We start from the raw sequence: 20,061 nt of genomic DNA on the forward strand, positions 1-20,061 counted from the left end.
TTGCTATGCTAAGGTAACAGGTTTTAAACAATACATTTTAACAATACTATATAGCTCACACTTAAAATTTGAATTGTCCCAACAAATAAAATACACACTTCCTTCTATATATGTTTAGGGAAACCAGGATCTAGCTACTCCATCAGAACAGCTGAGAAGATCACTTTTCTACTCTAGATAGGAGTGGTCCCCTCATTTAATATACTGGATAAACTAGTAGAAGGAAGGATTTAACATTTGTTATTTTTAATTTAAAAGGTTCACAGAAAAAAGTGTCATACGTTTGAACAGCATTGTTACGAAGAGAAAAGTAAACACATTTAAAGGCAGTACAAGATGACAATATATTTATGCAATATTAGGCTGTGATATTCAATATGAATGTGCAGGAAAAAATACTACTAGAAGACAGTGGAAGAGTGTCAGAATGCACTATGGGAATTATATAAAGAATTCTGGCTACACCCATGGGCATTCCCAGGGGGTATACTCCCTCTCTGAGCTATAACCACTCAGTTTTGTTACAAGTCGGGAGATTTCTAACTCCACAGAGGGGTGGGTGCTGGGTCCATCAATGAACATCAGAGAAATGGATTTTACGGTGATTTAGAAATCCCAATTTCTCTTTCATTCATTGATGGACACAGCTCCTTATATTCATAACCATTGGGAAGTACCAAAGCAGTGTTAAACATGAGGGGTGGGAACAAAAAAAAAAATTCCCATGACTAAACATTAGCCAACCAGGCAACAGGAGCTCAACCAAACTGGAGCTCATCTGAAAAAAAAAAAAAAACACACCCTCAAAGAGTATCAGGTCCTCTTTAACAGCAGCCTGCAAAACCTTGTGGCCAAAAGAAGCATCCACAGATAACACATGCACTTTATAAAACTTAGTAAAAGTGACGACCAGCTGGTTGCCTTGCAAACCTGCGTCACTGACGCCTGACTGGGCAAAGGAGGAACTTTACCCCTGATGGAATAGGCCTGAACCACCGTCTGTCTGATCCATCTGGAAATGGTCGCAGAAGAAGCAGAAAACCCTTTTCGAGGTCCATCCGTGAGCACAAAGAATCTTGACTTCCTGAAAGACCCCGTAGCTGCAAGGTACACCCTAATTGCCCGGACCAAATCCAAGGCATGCAAGGCAATTTCCTTCAAATATTTAGGCCTGGGACACAGGAAAGCCAACACGTCTTCATTCAAATGAAAATCAGAAACAACCTTTGGAAGAAGCGGCTGACAGGGGCGAAGAACCACTTTATCCCTGTGAATCACCAGGTGAACGACAGGATAATGCCGCCAGTTCCGATACCCTGCGCGCAGAGGTGATAGACACTAAAAAGGCCACCTTCCGGGACAGCGTAAGCAGGGGAATCTCCTGAATATTTTCAAAGGGAGGCTTCTATAGAGCTGAAAGCACCAAATTAAGATCCCACGGTAGCAACGGAGCATGCACTGGAGGAACCAAATGTCAGACACCCTGAAGAGTGTATCGCCAAAGATCATTGGAAGAAGACCGCCAAAGCCAACACCTGGCCCTTGATGGTACTCAAGGCCAATTTCTGTTCAACTTACCCGTTGAAGGAAGGTGAAGATCCGAACCACCGAGAAGGAGCGAGGAAGAACACCAAGAGACTCACCACGCAATGTATATCTTCCACGTACAATGGTAGATCTTCCTAGAGGTGGATTTCCTAAGCTTTCAACAGTAGGAATCACCGACTCAGATTAACCCCTAACCTTCAGCACGTTCAAAAGCCAAGCTGCCAAAGCCAGGGACTGTAAAGCCGGATGGAGGATCGGTCCTTGGGATAGAAGATCCTCCCTGAAAGGAAGCTGCCAAGGAATGTTGGCGACCAGCCGCACTAGATCAGCGTACAAAGTCTGGCAAGGCCAGTCCGGAGCCACTAAAATTCACCAGAATCCCTTCTGCCTCGATCATGGGTAGAACTCTTGGAAGAAGCTTGAAAGGAGGGAAGGCATAAATCAGACGATACTGACTCAACAGGGCCACCAGCTCATCTGAGCCACAACTCGGTCAAGGGATCCTCTGGCGAACTCTTGGAAGAAGCTTGAAAGGAGGGAAGGCGTAAATCTCATCTGTGGCGTTCGCCAGAGGATCCCTTGACCGAGCCACAAACTGCTGCACTTTTCTGTTGAGCAGAGACCCCAACAGATCTACATCGGGGGGTGCCCCACCAGAAAACACAACTGATGAAACACCTACGGATGAAGGGACCGCTCCCCGTGGTCCAACGCCTGAGGTAATCCACCTGCCAATTTTCCACACTGGGAATGTGTATGGGGGAAAGGGCTGCAACGAACCGTTCTGCCCACCTTAGAATGCCAGCTACTTACAGAGCCACCAGGACACTTCTTGTGCCCCCTTGGTGACTGACATAAGCCACGGCCGTGGCATTGTATGATCGAATGTGCACTGGACAACCCTGAAGACGATCCGTCCAATGATCCAGACAAAGTCTGATTGCTCTGAGTTCCAAGACATTGATCGGGAGTCTGGACTCTTCCAGCGTCCAGTTCCCTTGAGCAGAGTGCTTGCTGAGGACGCCTCCCCAGCCAGACATATTGGCATCCGTGGTAACCACTGTCCAATACAAGGAAAGGAAGGAATTTCCCAGCCGAATCGCTGGAGAACGAAGCCACCATATTAGGGACTCCTTCGTGCCCCGACTCAGCCGGATCCAATTGTCTAGAGGCTGTGGAGTCTTGTCTAATTTGGTCAGAATTTCCCTTGCAGGGATCTCGTATGGAACTGTGTAAACGGAACCGCCTCAAAAAGGTACACACCATCAGGCCCAGCACCCGCCTGCAAGTCCGGAGGGATGACCATTTATTGGACAGCAGGAGGTGAATTACAGCCTGCAATTTCTGGAGTTTGTCCAGAGGAAGGAGCACTCTGGCTAAGGCAGAGTCCAGAGTCAGGCCCAGATAGTCCAGCTTTGTGGACGGAACAAGAGCAGACGTCTGAAAATTCAGAATCCAGCCGAACTCCCGCAGAGTTTGTATTGTGATCTCCAGGTTCTCCACCAGAGCAGAAGAAGACACTGCTCACAGTAGGAGATCGCCCAAGCAGCCCAGTACCGCGATCCCCCGTTGACATAGCAAAGCTAGCACCGGGGCTAACACTTTTGTGAAGACCCGAGGAGCAGATGCAAGACCAAAGGGTAACGCCACAAACTGATAATGCTCCTCTCCCACAGCAAGGCAGAGAAAACGCTGGTGACTGGCACATATTGGAATGTGAAGGTAGGCATCCTTGATATCGATAGAGGCGAGGAAATCCCCGACACAGGGATGCCACCACCAATCGAATGGACTCCATCATGCACTTCTGTACCTGCACAAAGCAGTTTAGCACCTTGAGGTCCAGGATTGGACGCACTTTGCTTTCCTTCCTGGGAACTGTAAACAGGTTTGAGTAAAAACCCTGAAAATGTTCCGAGGTCGGAACCGGGACAGACGTACCCCCACCCCCGATACGGGTGAGGGCACACCTTCATGCAGAAAGAGCCTTGTCCCCGAGTCTGGAGAAAGAGTAAAATGATCCAGGAGTCAGCACAAGGGGATGAGGAGGGGCTCCCACAGCCGAAATTGCCACCCACAGGGCACAACTGTCATGGCCGCCGCTATTTCCAATGGTAAACTACAAGAAAATTACCGCCAGTCTACACAAACATAACTGCCGTGTATAGAAACACACAGGCTACAACAAAATGGCAACCCCACGTGGCTTGCAGGGACCCAGGAAGGGGAACCAGGCCTCAAGGACAGATCCAGGCAGGACGGAGGGGCCCTGACAGGAGCCCCCCCACCAGGTACAACCCCACTTCCGCACAATCAATTGTCCGGTCGCGCGTGGCACCCCCCCATCACCAGTTAGCACCCTGCCCCCCCCACATCCCAGGAAAGTGGCCAGAGCACCCAAATAGCCCAAGCGTAGAGGGGGCAACAGGCAGGATGAGGGACTTGGCAAGGGGGGGGGGTGCCTGTGGGAAAGAGGGGAACCCGGGGGTCTGAACGTCCCAAGGAGGGGCCCACGTCCACCCCAAAACCTTCCAGGGGGAGAGCGGGGACAGCTACCCATCATACCAGGAACCAGGCAGGCACCGCTTCAGACAGAACCCATCTCCATCGAAATGGGGGAGCTGTCGGCCAGGAAGAACGCTGTGACTTGGGCCAAGACCCGGTTGTATGCGCCCTCGCAAGGCGTTAGCCCCACTGGACCGGGGCTGGCCTGTAAGTTAATGTCGCAGCAGACCTAGCGCAGAGCTGAAGTCTGTGAGCACTCGCTGGCCAGATTGTGGTGACCACTGGATCTAGATTATGCAGCCTGTCACCCAGTCCGGCAGTTGATTGTAGATCTGACAGGAAAAAATCCAGAAGAAAAAAAATTATATTTTAAAAAATGTTTGCCAGGGCCAAATATCCCAGCAAGGAAATAGGTCCTTACTCCTGACTAGGCAAAAAAAACTAAGTGGCTATAGCAGAGAGATGGAGTATACCCCCTGGGACTACCCATGGGTGTAGCCAGAATTATTTTCTGCCTGGGTGTCCTACACCTGTAGGGTATAGTATAACCCAATGGTTATGAATATCAGGAGCTGTGTCCATCAATGAACAAGAGAGAAATGAAGGACTTAACTCTAAATTGGAATGTCTCTTGATGTCGCAACTTCTATTACTTATAATAAAAATAAGAACTTTCAATTTCAGTGAAATTGTGAATACCTTCTCCGTTTTCCTCATCCTTTTCATCGCCACTGACTTTACCCTCATCATTTTCCAAATTCAGGTCATCAGGGAGGTCTAGAGATTCTGGTTCTTGCCGATTATCTTGCTTACCATGATAAGGATCCATCTCATTATCATCATATTCTCGCTAACATAAGGAGGACAAAAAATTTACCAATTGTCCAAAAACATTAATTACAAAACGAATACTTAACAAAATAAACTTAAAGAGGTTGTAAAGACATGAAAAAAGCACATTAGTCTATACTGTGTACTTGCCGCAACTCTCTTCAAATGTTTTTTCTCTCTGCTGACAAAATTCAAAGACAAATCATGCTCCTCGAAATCAACTTTGTGCAAAACATACAGAATATAATGTGCTATTCTGAAAACTAAAAGTAATAAAAGTTCTCAGTGAAAATACAGCAAAAAAAAAAAAGTGCCAAGTGCAAATCGAATAGAAATTCATATATGAAAAAGTTATTAAAATTCATAAGTGAGAAAATATATATTGTTCCAAAAAAATAAAGTGCAAATCACATGTAACAAATTATGTGTAGAAAGTTCATCAAAATCTTTAAGTGCTTGATAGTGATTTTCAAAAGAATGCTTGCAGTAATAAAAGAATCAGAAATATTATACTGGTGAAGAAAAACTAAAAGGTGAGCTCACACCACTCCTACCAGAGAAGTTTGCCCCCCTTTCTCAAAGGTGGTCAGATACACTTAAGATATGAACGGTATTAAATCATCCCTCAATATCCTGGAAACTTCAGCGCATCATAGAGGGCATGTCTGTATCTTTAGTAACCTTATAAGCAAGGGGGAGACCAGAAGAATTTCCTCATAGTGTAGCATTTAAAACTTTTATTCCCGTGAAGTTAAAATTACACTTGCATAGAGACAATGAAAACAAGCATCAATGGAAAGTTCAGGAACACTGGTTTGCATTCCAGAATGCAGAAGTGATGTGTGCAGGAAGATCCCGCCCTATGCATTTTGTCAGCAAACGTTTGACTTCCTCGCTGTTCTATTGACAGGGGTTCTAGGTCCTGAATACATGAGATGTATGCGGAAAAAACACGTAGGGCGTGATCTTCTGCCACACGTCACTTCTGTTTTTTGGAGCACAGGTGGAATGCAAGCCTGCATTCCTGGAATTTCCATGGATGCTTGTTTTCATTGTCTCAATGAAAGTGTAATTTTAACTTTACTGGAATGAAAGTTTTAAATACTACACTATGAGAAAATCTTCATGTCCCCCGCTTGCCTATGAGATTACTAAAAATACATTAATGCCCCCTATGATGCGATAAGTTTTTAGGATATTGAGGGAGGATTTTAATACAGTTTCTATCCGGAGATTCACTAACTTAAGCGTATCTGACCTTCTTTGAGAAAAGGGATCAGATTTCTCTGGTGTGGCGTGAGCTAACCTGTTAGCATGGATTTGGGGTGTTTTTCTTCATCAGGACAAGATTTCTAAATTTTTCATCACTGCAAGCATTTTTTTTAAAAATCACAATAAAGCACTTTATTGAAGATTATGATGAACATTCTATATATGAATTGTTACATGTGATTTACACTTTTTATTTTTTGTACCAATATATATTTTTTTTCACTCATGAATTTTAATGAAAACTTGTTATATATGAATTGCTTTGATTTGCACTTAGCAATTTTGTGATATTTTCACTAAGCACTTTACTTGAGTCACCTAATTTTATAACGTTTTCAGTTTTTCTTTTTTTCCAAATCTTTTTCAGTTTTTAGTATAGCACTTTATATTCTGTATGTTTGCATAGAGCTGATTTTGAGGAGTGTGATTTGTCTTTGAATTTTGTCAATTGTATCCAGCTTTGATAGCTTTAAGACACAAAGCTTTTCTTTACCAATTTAGTAATGGTTTTTGCGCAGGTGCTCTATTAGATGTAGCATTTCTCTCTGCTGCCTGGTTTCTGTTACCAGCTTCTCTCACACCAAGAGTTCAAAAGGTGACGGCGGGAGCTGCAGCACCCAGCCTGTGATTCATATTCACAGCTGTGCTTATTCTCTGTACTGCGTGAAAGGAGGGGGGCGGCCCCCTTCCCTAAAATCTGGAGTAAGAGCTGCTAACTCTTTAAAGCCTTAAGATCTGAATTTCTTATTGGAGATTTCAGAATGATCTGCAGAAGAAATGGCTGCAGATACACAGCTACAACGTATGTAAGAAGTTTTGTTTCATCTCTGTGTATGACGTAACGCTAGTCACTTCACTGGGTATATGTAAGGGTTTACAACTATTTTAAAGTTTAAGTCAGGGAAAGAAAGAGTGCTGGGCACAGAAAGAAGAGGTGTACCATGTTTTCGGCAAAAAACTTTTCCTTTAGCGCGTTTTTTTTTTTTTTAATGTACAGTAAGTTTTTGTATTTCTTTCATTTGCCGAACAGTAAAGCCTACAGGTAGGATGGTGCATGTGTGGAAACTACATTATCATTGGTCATCCTACTGCCAAAAGGATAGTGCTAGTAGCAGAAGTTGTTCCAAAAAAAAAAAAAAACCCATATGTTTACTATATAGCTGGGGAACTGAATACTCACGGAGGTCCAATCAGTAAAATTTATTTCCAGCAGAGGTCCGAATTGCATGTTTGTGCGATGACCCAGGTACTTCACATTCCCATTCTTACATTAGTGTCCTCAATCCCCCTGCATACCACAAGCCCACCTTCACAGCAGTGTTCTAAAACTCCCTTAACAGCAATGTCCTCTGTCCCCTCTTCACTGAACCCCCCCCCCCCTCAGTGATGTTCTCTGACCCTTTCTCACACCACAACCCCCTGCAGCTCTTGTCCCCCTTCACATCACAACCACCTGCAGTTCTGGTCCCTCTTCACATCACAACCCCCTGCAGCTTTTGTCCCCTTCACATCACAGCTGCCTGCAGCTATTCCCCATCCTTCACATCACAGCTCTAGACACACAGCACGAAAGGCACACCAGCACTGGATAGAGAGTAGCACATTTACTGTGAAATGTGTTAACTCTCTCTCCCTCTTCCCAGTGTATTCTTTGCTGCTTTTATGGAATATACATGATTCACAGAATAGTAAAAAAAGAGTTGCCTGAATTGTAGTGCAGACATATAGACTTTTCTCTTCCAAGCACTGGATGGAGGGAGGAAGCTGCCAGCAATAACTTTTCATATTAACAAGCTGATAATTGATCACTAGGACCACCCTGCATCCTAGTAACCAATCACCAGCTCGTTAACATGGAAAGTTAATTCTGGCAGCTCCTGCCCTCCATCCAGTTCTGTTGAGTTTCCCACTCTGAACTGTTCTGCCTCCCGCTCTCTGCTCTGATAATGGCAGCAGGAAGCCAGCTCAAATGGCAGGACGGCTACAGTCCTGATGGGAGTGACTCAGTCTGGAGCTGGGCTGCGATCCTCCTTTTTGTGATGCCTGCTATATAGGTATACACATACCTCATCAATTTGTTCATGGATTTTATCCTTCTGCTCATCTTTAACCTGCTCCTCTTTAACTTCGTCCTTAAAGTTCTTCTTATCTTTATCTGAATTTCCAGCATCTTGGTTGTCATCCTTTGCAACCAGCTCAGACTCTCCCTAAAAAAATAATAAAAAAAAAAATAAAAAGAAAGAAAGATGGACTAGAAGCCTGTCTATATATAGGTGCCTCTCTAATACAGACTATTGTTTAATCACAAAATAATGACTTCTGCACCATTACCAACATTTATTTATATCTTGGATATATATTTTTACCGTGTCCATTCCCTCTCCTTGCTCTTCTGTTTTATCCTCATCATCATTTTCCTCTTCATTATCATCTCCCCAGAGTCTTTCATCCAGCTTGTCTGCTTCTGCGTCTCCAAGATCTCCCATCTGTTTATCCAAGTCTTCCTCATCGTCAGACCTTTCATCCTCCTCCTCTGTGGAGAAATTACAAAATCAAAGCTTACGTGTGAACAAAAAAATGTGTGTATTTTTGGACTAAAAAGCCCAAAAGGTTAGAAAAACAAATGGGAAGAGGAAAAAACGAAAGGTGAATGGTAAGGGGGGAGAGGGGGGGGGGGGGAGAGAGGTAACCTTATTTGGTTCAGATGGTGTCAAGGGTGTGTGGCGGCAACCAGGTGAGTGCTGTGACGGTACTGTCACTATGAGTAAAAGACAGATAATGGTTTGGATTTCTTCAAGTGGGACAGTAAGCATGTCTCCAGACCTAAACCCTATTGAGCATCTATGGAACATCCTCAAAACGGAAGGTGGAGGAGCGAAAGGTCTCTAACATCCACCAGCTCCGTGATGTCATCATGGAGGAGTGGAAGAGGACTCCAGTGGCAACTTGTGAAGCTCTGGTGAACTCCATGCCAAAGAGGGTTAAAGCAGTGCTGGAAAAACGGAATTTTTGTAAAATCTTACCTGTAAAATTCCTTTCTCTGAGTCCTCCGACAGTCGCCGCCTCTTCATATTCGTCACATATGGGGTATTAGACTTTGCTCCGAAGGAGTAGCTAGGCAACAGAATATGTTAACAATAAAGCTTTAACATATCCCACCCTCAAGGGGTGGTCCCCTCAGTCAATACCCTCCTACTTCCTGCAACCATATCTCAGTTTTAGTGGAATAGCAGTAGAGTATACAATCAAACCCCAAAAGAGGGGCGGGGGCGGCGACTGTCGGAGGACTCAGAGAAAGGAATTTTACAGGTAAGATTTTACAAAAATTCCGTTTTCTCTTACGTCCTCCGACAGTCGCCGCCTCTTCATATTCGTCACATATGGGGACGTCCCAAAGCAGTGCAAACATGAGGGGTGGGAAACGCATCCGCGCCGAAAGGCAATGCAGTCTCCACATCAAAGAAAGGAACCTTACCAAAGGAAGGAAACCAGCTGGGCAACAGCAAAAATAAGTGCTCAACAGGAGCAACAACCCAGGAAAAGACAAAAAAAACCAGGGGATACAAAACTTATCCCAACAGCCAGGAGTCCCCAACAAGGGACCCTAGGGAACAGCCGCACTAAGAACCTTGCGGCCAAAGGAAGCATCCGCCGATGCCTGAACATCTACTTTGTAGAATTTTGTGAAAGTGTGCACGGTCGACCAAGTCGCCGCCTTACACACCTGGGCTACAGAAGCCCCATGACGACAGGCCCAAGACGTACTCAGAGATCTAGTAGAGTGCGCCTTCACAGGCACAGGGGGAACCTTCCCCTGCAAAGCATAGGCCTGTTCAATGGTCTGCCTGATCCATTTGGCGATGGTAGAGGCCGAAGCCGCCATGCCCTTCCGAGGACCCTCTGGAAGAACAAACAAGGAGTCCGTCTTTCGAAAAGGCTCAGTCGATTTAAGGTAAACCCTTATCGCCCGAACAACATCCAGAGAGTGCAATCTCATCTCCTTTGGATGTTTAGGCTTCGTGCACAACGAAGGCAAGACAATATCCTCATTAAGATGGAATTCCGAAACTCGTTTCGGCAGAAAAGAAGGATCAGGTCGCAAGACCACCTTATCCAAATGAATAACCAGGTACGGAGACTTGCAGGACAAAGCCGCCAGTTCCGACACTCTGCGAGCCGAAGTGATCGCCACCAAAAAGGCGACCTTTTTGGACAACATAGACAACGAGATCTCCCTGATCTGTTCAAAAGGAGCACGTTGTAACACAGAGAGAACGAGATTCAAGTCCCAAGGGGGCAGAGGATCCCGCCTCGGGGGAACCAGATGCCGCACACCCTGAACAAAGGAGCCAACCAAAGGGTTGGAAGCCACAGGACGTTGAAACAGAACGGCCAGAGCAGACACCTGACCCTTTATCGTAGCCAGCGCCAAACGCTGATCAACACCCGTTTGAAGGAAAGACAGCACACGGGACACCGAGTACGTGCGGGGTGAAAACCCCCTGGACTCACGCCAGGCAAAACAGGCCTTCCAAGTACGGTAATAAACCTTCCCCGAGGAAGACTTCCTTGCGTTGATTAAAGTATGAACGACCTCCGGAGAGAGACCCCTCTCCTTCAGGACCTCGGTCTCAACAGCCAGGCCGTCAAAGCCAGCGACTGTAAAGCAGGATGGTATATCGGTCCTTGAGACAGTAGATCATCTCGAAGAGGCAGACGCCACGGGGCGTCGACCGCCAGATTCACGAGGTCTGCGTACCAGGACCGGCGAGGCCAGTCCGGTGCCACAAGAATCACCGTGTTGCGTTCCAAGTGTAACCTGCGAAGGAACCTGGACAGCAACTGAATCGGTGGAAACGCGTACATCAGCCTGTACTGATGCCACGGGGCCACTAACGCGTCCGACGCGTCTGCCCGAGGGTCGCGCGTCCTTGCCACGAACCTCTTCACCTTGTTGTTGAGGCGAGAGACGCGAACAGGTCCACATCTGGAAGACCCCACCTCGCGCACAACGTCTGGAAGACAGCCGGATGGAGAGACCATTCCCCCTGATCCAGGGTCTGGCGACTCAGATAGTCCGCCTGCCAGTTCTCCACTCCCGGAATGTGAACCGCCGTTATCGCCGGGACATGAGTCTCGGCCCAAGACAGAATGTCGGCCACTTCTCGAGCCGCTCGGGCACTCCTGGTGCCCCCTTGGTGGTTGATGTAGGCCACCGCCGTGGCATTGTCCGTCTGCACCCGAACCGGGCAACCCTGCAGCCGGTCCGTCCAGCGATGAAGACAGAGCCTTATCGCACGCAATTCCAGAATGTTGATCGGAAGGGAAGACTCCCCCTCCGACCAAGTCCCCTGAGCGGACAGAACGCCCAGAACTCCACCCCAGCACGACAGGCTGGCATCCGTGGTGATTACCGTCCACGAGATCGGACGAAACGACTTGCCCCCGGACACCAACGGGGACTGGAGCCACCACAGAAGGTTTTCCCTGGTGCGAAAACTCAACGAGATTTGAAGATCCAGAGATTGAGGTCGCCCGTCCCACCTGGACAGGATCTCTGCTTGGAGACCCCGCGTGTGAAACTGTGCGAAAGGAATCGCCTCGAAGGCCGAGACCATCAATCCCAGACATCTCATACACGTCCGCAGAGACGAGTTCGGAACGTCCCTGAGGGACCTGACTTCCTCCCGGAGAGTCCTGAGTTTGTCTTCCGGCAGGAAGACCTTCGCCTGCACCGAGTCCAGTATCATTCCCAGATAGGGGAGACGAACCGACGGACTCAGTGTCGACTTTGGAAAATTTATCGTCCAACCAATCTCCTGCAGAGTTTGCATTGTGACAGACAGGTCCTCCTCCAGACCCTGTCTGGTCGTAGACCGAACCAGAATGTCGTCCAGATACCCCAGGACAGAAATGCCCTGGGCCCTCAATAATGCCAGAACCGGTGCAAGCACCTTGGTGAAGACCCGCGGAGCCGAGGCGAGACCAAAGGGCAACGCCACGAACTGGTAGTGATCCTCCGCAATGGCAAATCGAAGGTACCTCTGATGACCCTCGAATATGGGGATGTGAAGGTACGCATCCTTCAAATCGATGGAGGCCATGAATTCCCCCGGAACCAGGGCAGCCACCACCGACCGCAGGGATTCCATGCGGAACATGCGAACCCGCACAGAGCGGTTCAGAGCCTTCAAGTCCAGAATCGGACGAACCTTGCCCTCCTTTCTGGGCACGGTGAACAGATTGGAATAAAACCCCCGAAACCTGTCCCGATGAGGCACCGGAACCACCACTCCCTGAGCCCTCAGGTCCCGCACCGCCAGGTGCAGGTCCCGCAGGCGCTCTGGAGACAGTTGAAGATTTGAGGGAAAAAATCTGCTCTCCGGCCGAGAGAGAAACTCGATCTTGTAACCAGATCGAACGATTTCCAGAACCCATCTGTCCCGCACACGGGCCAACCAGGGCTGAAGAAAACCGAGCAAGCGTCCCCCCACCCCAAAACTGGGTGAGGGCGCCCCTTCAGGCCGAACTGTTATGGGCTGCAGGTCCGGATTGGCCGGACTTCTGTTTCCCAGACCAGGGCTTCTTCTGAGAGCCTTGACCTTTGAACGGTTTGCCCATGTAGTGCGGCCGAAAGGCACGAAAGGACCCCTGAGGGGGCCGAAAATTTGCATGCTTCTTCCCAGAAGCCCCCTTAGCCTTGGGGAAATGGGGCAAGAGAGTGCTCTTACCCCCGGTGATCCCCTTAATCAACACATCCAGGGACTCCCCAAAAAGGCGAGACCCATCATAAGGCAGATTGGCTAAGGTCTTACGTGAAGATTGGTCCACCGACCAACATTTTAACCAAACCAGGCGGCGAGACAACACCGCCACGCTGTGCACACGTGCAGCCAACGGAATCAGGTCCAGGTCCGCATCACACAGATACATGACACCCTGGTGGATCTGATCCACCATATCCAGGGTCGCCGCCGAGGCCGAATCGGCCACTAGAACGCGCCTAAGCATCTGCGTCCAACTTGCGATCGCCTGGGCCGCCATGAGAGAAGCAAACAGAGCCTTAAGCATAGAACCCGTAACAGAATAAGTATGACGGGCAAGAGACTCCAGTCTCCTATCGGTGGCATCACGGAAAACAGGGGAACCCTCTGCAGGAATCGCAGTGGCTTTGTTCAAAACCGCAATTGCATGATCCACTGGTGGAGGCACACACCACCGTTCATCAGTGGCAGGCGAAAAAGGATAACGCAGCTTGAATTTACTTGGTACCGCAAAAGGTTTGCGCAGATCGCGCCATTGATCCTTAACAGCGCGCTGAAAATCAGCATTGCAGGGAAAAACCTGCGGCGTCCTGCGTTTTCTCTGCGTCCCATAAGCCGCCAAGGCAGCGGGGGGACACACTTCGTCCTGCAAACGCAGCGTTTGCTTAATGGAAGCAATCAACTCATCCATGATTGCAAGCTCTTCAGGCGAGCCAGGGGGAGAATTATCGACCCCCTCAACTTCAGCCTCCACCTCAGACCCCACTAGATCAAGAGAGGAGCGGGACCCCGATAAGGAGGCCCCTGCCAGAACAGCCCCATCACCTTCACCCTCAGAATCAGAGGACAGAGCAACTCTGGGCCTTTTAGTAGATTGAACAGCCACCAGCATTTGCACCTGAGCAGCAAGGCCAGCCACAATAGTGGCTAAATCCCCCCCTGGGGGGGAAACAGCGGTCCCCTGGCTTTCCACCAATACTGTAGGAAATTTGCCCTCCTGAGAATCCATTGCCCCTGTAATGCCAGACAACCAAGGGTTAACTGCCCCTTTTTAGCAAGCGCGGCAAGCGCAGCCCACCGCACCACACTCAAGCACAATGAGACCCCCACAGGGAATATGCAAACTAAACACAGGCAATGGATAGCAAGAACAGAAGGATAAAACCTGAGGAGACCCTCGCCGCTGCTGCTGCCTCGATCGGTGTTCCTGGAAAGAGGAAGTGATGCTGCCAGGGCGCTCTATGTAAGCCTATGGAGGCTACAAGAAAATGGCCGCCATGCATGTAAACCATGCGGCCGGAGCGGGTGCAGGCAAAATGGCGTCGTTTTGCGCCGAAAACGCCGCTCCACAGTGCATTAAAACACACATTACATTCCAATATAAGCATACATGTTAGATCGCCGCAGCGATCGCTGTATATGCCCAAACATGCCAAAAAAACATGCCCCACAGCACACAGCTTCTCACACTGCCCAGCCTGACACACACAGTGTCATACAGCTCCCCCCCCCCCCTTGCAGCCCACAGCATGCAGCCGAGAGATAGGGAGACAAGCAGTGTGAATAGAGGCAGGTTACACAGTCCCAGACTGACACCCCCCCAGACAGACAGGTCCCCACATAAATACACTTACCTCACATGGCGTGGGGGACCCGCACAGACGAACAAGCCGCTGCACATGAGGCAGGGAGAGTCGCAATTCAAGACGCACAAAATGGGGGTTAAGAAACCGCACAGCGTCCAGTGAGGTAGCCACCTCACCAATCATCCCTGCACCGAACAGGGATGGGTCGTTCACTATGCCAGGAGCGTTACCTGGCTGAACGCTCGATGGCAGACTGGGAAGCCACTGACCCACGACCTGCGACCAGGGGGATCAGCCCGAGACCCAGTCCGCATGATCCTCTTCGTCCGAAGAACTAACTAACGCTGACAAAATAACAGCTAATTAAAGGTAGAGAGAAAAACTCAAACAAAATATTAAAAAGAAGAAAGAGTCTGGGACAGAAAGTCCCAGCACAGAGAGAGCCAGCCACTCCTGACAAGCTAGACATTAAAACTGAGATATGGTTGCAGGAAGTAGGAGGGTATTGACTGAGGGGACCACCCCTTGAGGGTGGGATATGTTAAAGCTTTATTGTTAACATATTCTGTTGCCTAGCTACTCCTTCGGAGCAAAGTCTAATACCCCATATGTGACGAATATGAAGAGGCGGCGACTGTCGGAGGACGTAAGAGAAACAATAGATGGCTGTGTGTTGAGTTATTTTGAGGGGACAGCAAATTTACACTGTTATACAAGCTGTACACTCACTACTTAACATTGTAGCAAAGTGTAATTTCTTCAGTGTTGTCACATGAAAAGATATAATAAAATATTTACAAAAATGTGAGGGGTGTACTCCCTTTTGTGAGATACTGTATGTGTTCTGGGAGCGAGATATCACAAGGCTACCTAAATAAAAATCTAATTTTTGTGAACATGCTTTTTTTCTAACCTTTTTCTTCTTTTTCCCCCTCATGCACTTTCCCATCAAAATCTTCAGACATCTCAATGCCATTATCTTCCTCTTTTATATCTGGCTTGGAATTGGGATCCTCTTCTTTCTCCTGATCTTTTTGCACAACGTCTTCAACCTATCACAACAGTGTTAACAGGGAAAAAAAAAAAAAAAACAGATAAAAGTAAATTAACATTCTTGGATTAAAAGGGATTTTAAAGAATTTTTTTTTTGCCTTAAGAAAAATAAAAAAGTTATACTTACCTGCTTAATGCAATGATATTGCACAGAGCAATTACTTAATTTTTGGTAGTCCTCCGCTGGCGCTGTCTGCTTCTCCCTGTTTCGGGTGCCTCCTTAGCAAGCCTGTGCAAGCTCCTGAGCAGGAGTGTGAGCGTCCACAGACACAGGGAAATTCATTAAAGGTAAAAGTGTATTGTGTTTAGAATCACTTTAACTGGAACCTACGGCAGAGGTCTTCTATCTACTGGTGCGTAAAAAGTTACCACTGGTGATGTTTACTCCATTTCCAGACAGTGCTCTGTTTAACACCTTACTGCCTGGCCAATAGCAGAATGACAGCTGGGCAGTGACTTTACCGTTCTGAGTGGATGTCATATGACATCCTCTCAGAAAGCAGGGCCCCGCAGCAGCGCAATCTGTCACTGGCAGTGTGATGACTGATCGCAGTACCAATACGGATACTGATAGTGTACTGATTGCTGGTACCATGTGACCTATCACAGCAGGTCACATGACAGTTGTAAACAATGGTTGGCTTCATTTCATGCCATCCGTTGTGTACAATTATGTTGCTAGCTGTACAATTGTGTTGCTAGCTGTGATTGGTCATTGTGATCAAATGGTACAGACAGCCCATCTGTATCATGTGATTAGCTTTTACCAATCACAGCTAATCACAACAAAAACTGAATGAATCAGTTCCATTGAGTAAAATGCTTGCTTATAGCAATGTAATGCACTGCTATACGCAATCAAATGTGTAAAAAAAAAAAAAAAAAAATCCTGATCACTTTCATATAGTACAACGTTACTATGGTAACATTATAATGCTCTGTTCAAAAAAAAAAAAAAAAAAACGTTATAATTTTATATTTTTTTTTAGTACTGTCTTACTAAATACCTTGGACTGCCTACTTACCCAAAAAGGGGTAATTTGGAGGGTATTTGTACGGTCCTGGCATTTTAGGGCCTTGTGAAATGAGAAAGGCTGTCCATACATCAGGTTTGATCGATTTTCAGATATATACAGTGGGTAAAATAATTATTTGATTCCCTGCAGATTTTGTAAGGGTCCTTGTCCTGCTGGAAGGAAACCCCCCATCCCAGTCTCAAGTCTTTTGTAGACTAACAAGTTTTCTTCCAAGATTGCACTGCATTTGGCTCCATCCATCTTCCCATTAACCAACTGACCGGCTTCCCTGTCCCTGCTGAAGAAAAGCAACCCAAAAACATGATGCTGCCACCACCATGTTTCACATGGTGTGTTTAACCACTTGCCGACTGCCTAACGACGATTTACGTTTAGTCAGCCCCTCACAGGCAAAGCGACGTAGGTCTACGTCGCTAGCCTGTGAGGCTCTAGGGAGCGAGCGCGCGGGCGGGCTCCCGCTCGCTCACAGACCCCCCCCCCGCGCGAGTGACCGGCGGACCCGATGTCTGCCGGTCACTCGCGAACGTCGGTTACACCGGGAGAAAGGCAGGCAGCTAATGTAAACAAAGCCGCCTGTCACTCTCCCCTGTGTAACAGCACAGATCATACGGTCCTGCTTTGTAGGACCGTTGATCTCTGCTGTTACACACACAGCCACATCCAATCACAGTTAGAATCATGCCCCTAGGGACACACTTAACCCCTCCTTCTCAAATAAAGTTAACCCCTTCCCTGCCATTTTTACAGTAACAGTGCATATGTATAGCACTGATTACTGTAGTAATGTCACTGGTAACCCCAAAAGTGTAAAAAATGTCAGTAAAGGGTCTGATCTGTCCGCCGCAGTCCCGCAAAAAAAAAAAAAAAAAAAAAAAAAAAATCGCAGATCGCCACCATTACTCGTTAAAAAAAAAAAAGGACAAAAATCTTTCCCTTAGTAAACGCAATAACTTTAGCGCAAACCAATCAAAATAAGCTTTTTGCAATTTTTTTTACCAAACATATGTAGCAGAAAACAAATTGGCCTAAAATGTTAAATTTTGATTTTTACATTTTTTTGGGGAATTTCATATAAAAAAATTTGAAAAATATTTTTATTTTTGCAAAATTGTAGCTCTTTTTTTGTTTATAGCGCATGATCAGAAAAAACGCACAGGTGATCAAATACCGTCAAAAGAAAGCTCTGTTTGTGGGAAAAAAAGGACGTCAATTTCATTTGGGTACAGCATCGCACGAACGCGCAATTGTCCGTTAAAGTCACGCAGTGCCGAATCGCAAAATAGGCCCTGGTCAGGAAGGGGGTAAAATCTTCCGGGGCTTAAGTGGTTAAGGTGATGAACAGTGTTTGTTTTCCGACGCACATGGCGATTTGCTTTTAGGCCAAAAAGTTCAGTTTTAGTCTCATCTGACCAGAGCACGTTTGATGTGTCTCCCACATGGCTTCCCACAAACTGCGAATGGGACTTCTTATGATTTTCAACAACAGCTTTCTTCTTGCCACTCTTCCATAAAGGCCAAATTTGTGGAGCGCATGACTAACAGTTGTCCTGTGGACAGATTCTCCCACCTGAGCTGTGGATCTCTGCAGCTCCTCCAGAGTTACCACGGGCCTCTTTGGCTGTTGCTATGAATAATGTTCTCCTTGTCCGGCAGGTCAGTTTAGGTGACAGCCAAGTTTTGGTAGGTTTCCAGTTGTGCCATACTCTTTCCATATTTGGATGATGGATTGAACAGTGCTCCGTGACATGTCAAATCTTGGGATATTTTTTTTAATAACCTAACCCTGCTTTAAACTTTCCCACAATTTTATCCCTAACCTGTCTAGTATGTGCCCTGGCATTCATGATGCTTTTTGTTCACCAAGGTATTCTAACAAACCTCTGAGGGCTTTACAGAACAGCTATATTTATACTGGGATTAAATTACACACAGGTGGACTCTATTTAAGAATCAGGTGACTTTTGAAGGCAATTGGTTCCACTAGATTTTAGTTAGGGGTATCAAAGTAAAGGGAGCTGAAAACAAATGCACGCAACAATTTCTAGATATTTGTAAAAAATGTTGAAAAACATTTTATCATTTTTTTTTTTCCACTTGACAGATATGTGCCACTTTGTGTTGGTCTATCACATAAAATAATGCACATACGAGCAGCGCTAGTGTACAACTACTATTAATGAATTAAAATAAAGTCCATCAAATGATGCCACAGGATCGGTGGTTGCGCAAAAGATGATAAATTTCAGGAGTAGGATTAGGCAGAAACAATTTTGGCTACGCCCCTGAGGCAGTCCCAGGGGGTATACCATCACTTACTGCTATAGGATTTCAGTTTGTAACAAACATCGTCATAAGAATACATAACCCAAACCAACAGAGGGACGGTGCTGTGTCCGTCAGTGAACCTCAGAGAAAGGGATTTTATCGTAAGACAAAAATCCAGTTTTCTCTTTCGTTCACTAACGGACACAGTTCCCTATCTTCTTAGACCCTTGGGATGTCCCAAAGCAATATCAACATGAGGGCTGGAAAAAACACAGCAAAACATATAATTCCCAACAAGGGCTAAACAGCCAACCAGGTAAACCAGGAGCTCAACCAGGAACAACTGGAGCTCACCACCAGTACAAATACACCCTCAAGAGTCAGAAGCCTCTGCAACCGATGGCTGCAAAACTTTGCAAGTATGTCCACCTTATAAAACTTTGTGGATGTGAGTATAGATGACCACGTAGCCGCCTTACACACCTAAACCACTGACGCCTGATGACGGAAGGACCAGGAGGCACTAAGTGTCCTCGTAGAATTCGCTTTTACAGGGAAAGGAGGAACTTGACCCATAATAGAATAGGCCTGCACTACCATCTGCCTGATCCATCTGGAAATGGTCGCAGCAGATGCGGCCTGCCCCTTATGAGGTCCATCCGTAAGAACAAAGAATCGGATTTCCGAATTGACTCATCACCGCCAGGTGAACCCAAATCGCCCTTACTACATCCAAGGAATGTAAAGCATTTACATCTTTAGGATGTTTCGGCTTAGGACATAAGGACAGTAGCACAATGTCTTCATTTAAATGAAATCCCGAGACAACCTTAGGAAGGAACGCCTGACAGGGTCATAACACCACTTTGTCCCTGTAAACACCAGACAAGGTGACCGACAGGACAATGCAGCCAAATGACACCCGACGTGCAAAAGTAATAGCAACTAAAAAGGCCACCTTCTGCGACAGAGTGAGCAAAGAAAGTTCACAAATGTTTTCAAAACGAGGCTTTTGAAGCACCGACAGTATCAAATTGAGATCCCACAGAGGTATCAGGGATCGTACTGAAGGAGCCAGATGGCAAACTCCCTGCACAAATGTGTGAACCAAGGACTTCGCCGCTAACGGCCTTTGGAAAAATATGGCCAAAGTGGAAATCTGGCTCTTGATGGTGCCCAGAGCCAAACGTTGATCTACAC

The 20,061-nt window shown here is 46.8% G+C and overlaps 1 protein-coding gene across 2 annotated transcripts in view; it reads right to left on the bottom strand.

Moving 5' to 3' along the window:
* MDN1 (midasin AAA ATPase 1) overlaps window positions 1-20,061 on the bottom strand; it is a 902,759-nt gene that overhangs the window by 40,547 nt on the left and 842,151 nt on the right. For both annotated transcript variants that reach the window (XM_082250237.1, XM_082250236.1), the window contains exons 85-88: window positions 15,420-15,558; window positions 8,523-8,689; window positions 8,223-8,363; window positions 4,753-4,903 (exon numbers count right to left, since the gene is read on the bottom strand). In XM_082250237.1, coding sequence (XP_082106363.1) covers window positions 4,753-4,903; window positions 8,223-8,363; window positions 8,523-8,689; window positions 15,420-15,558 — 598 coding nt within the window. The remainder of the gene's footprint in view (window positions 1-4,752; window positions 4,904-8,222; window positions 8,364-8,522; window positions 8,690-15,419; window positions 15,559-20,061) is intronic.

This window comes from Pelophylax lessonae (assembly GCF_965119305.1).
Source record: "Pelophylax lessonae genome assembly, chromosome: 3".
NCBI classification, from domain to species: Eukaryota; Metazoa; Chordata; class Amphibia; order Anura; family Ranidae; genus Pelophylax; species Pelophylax lessonae.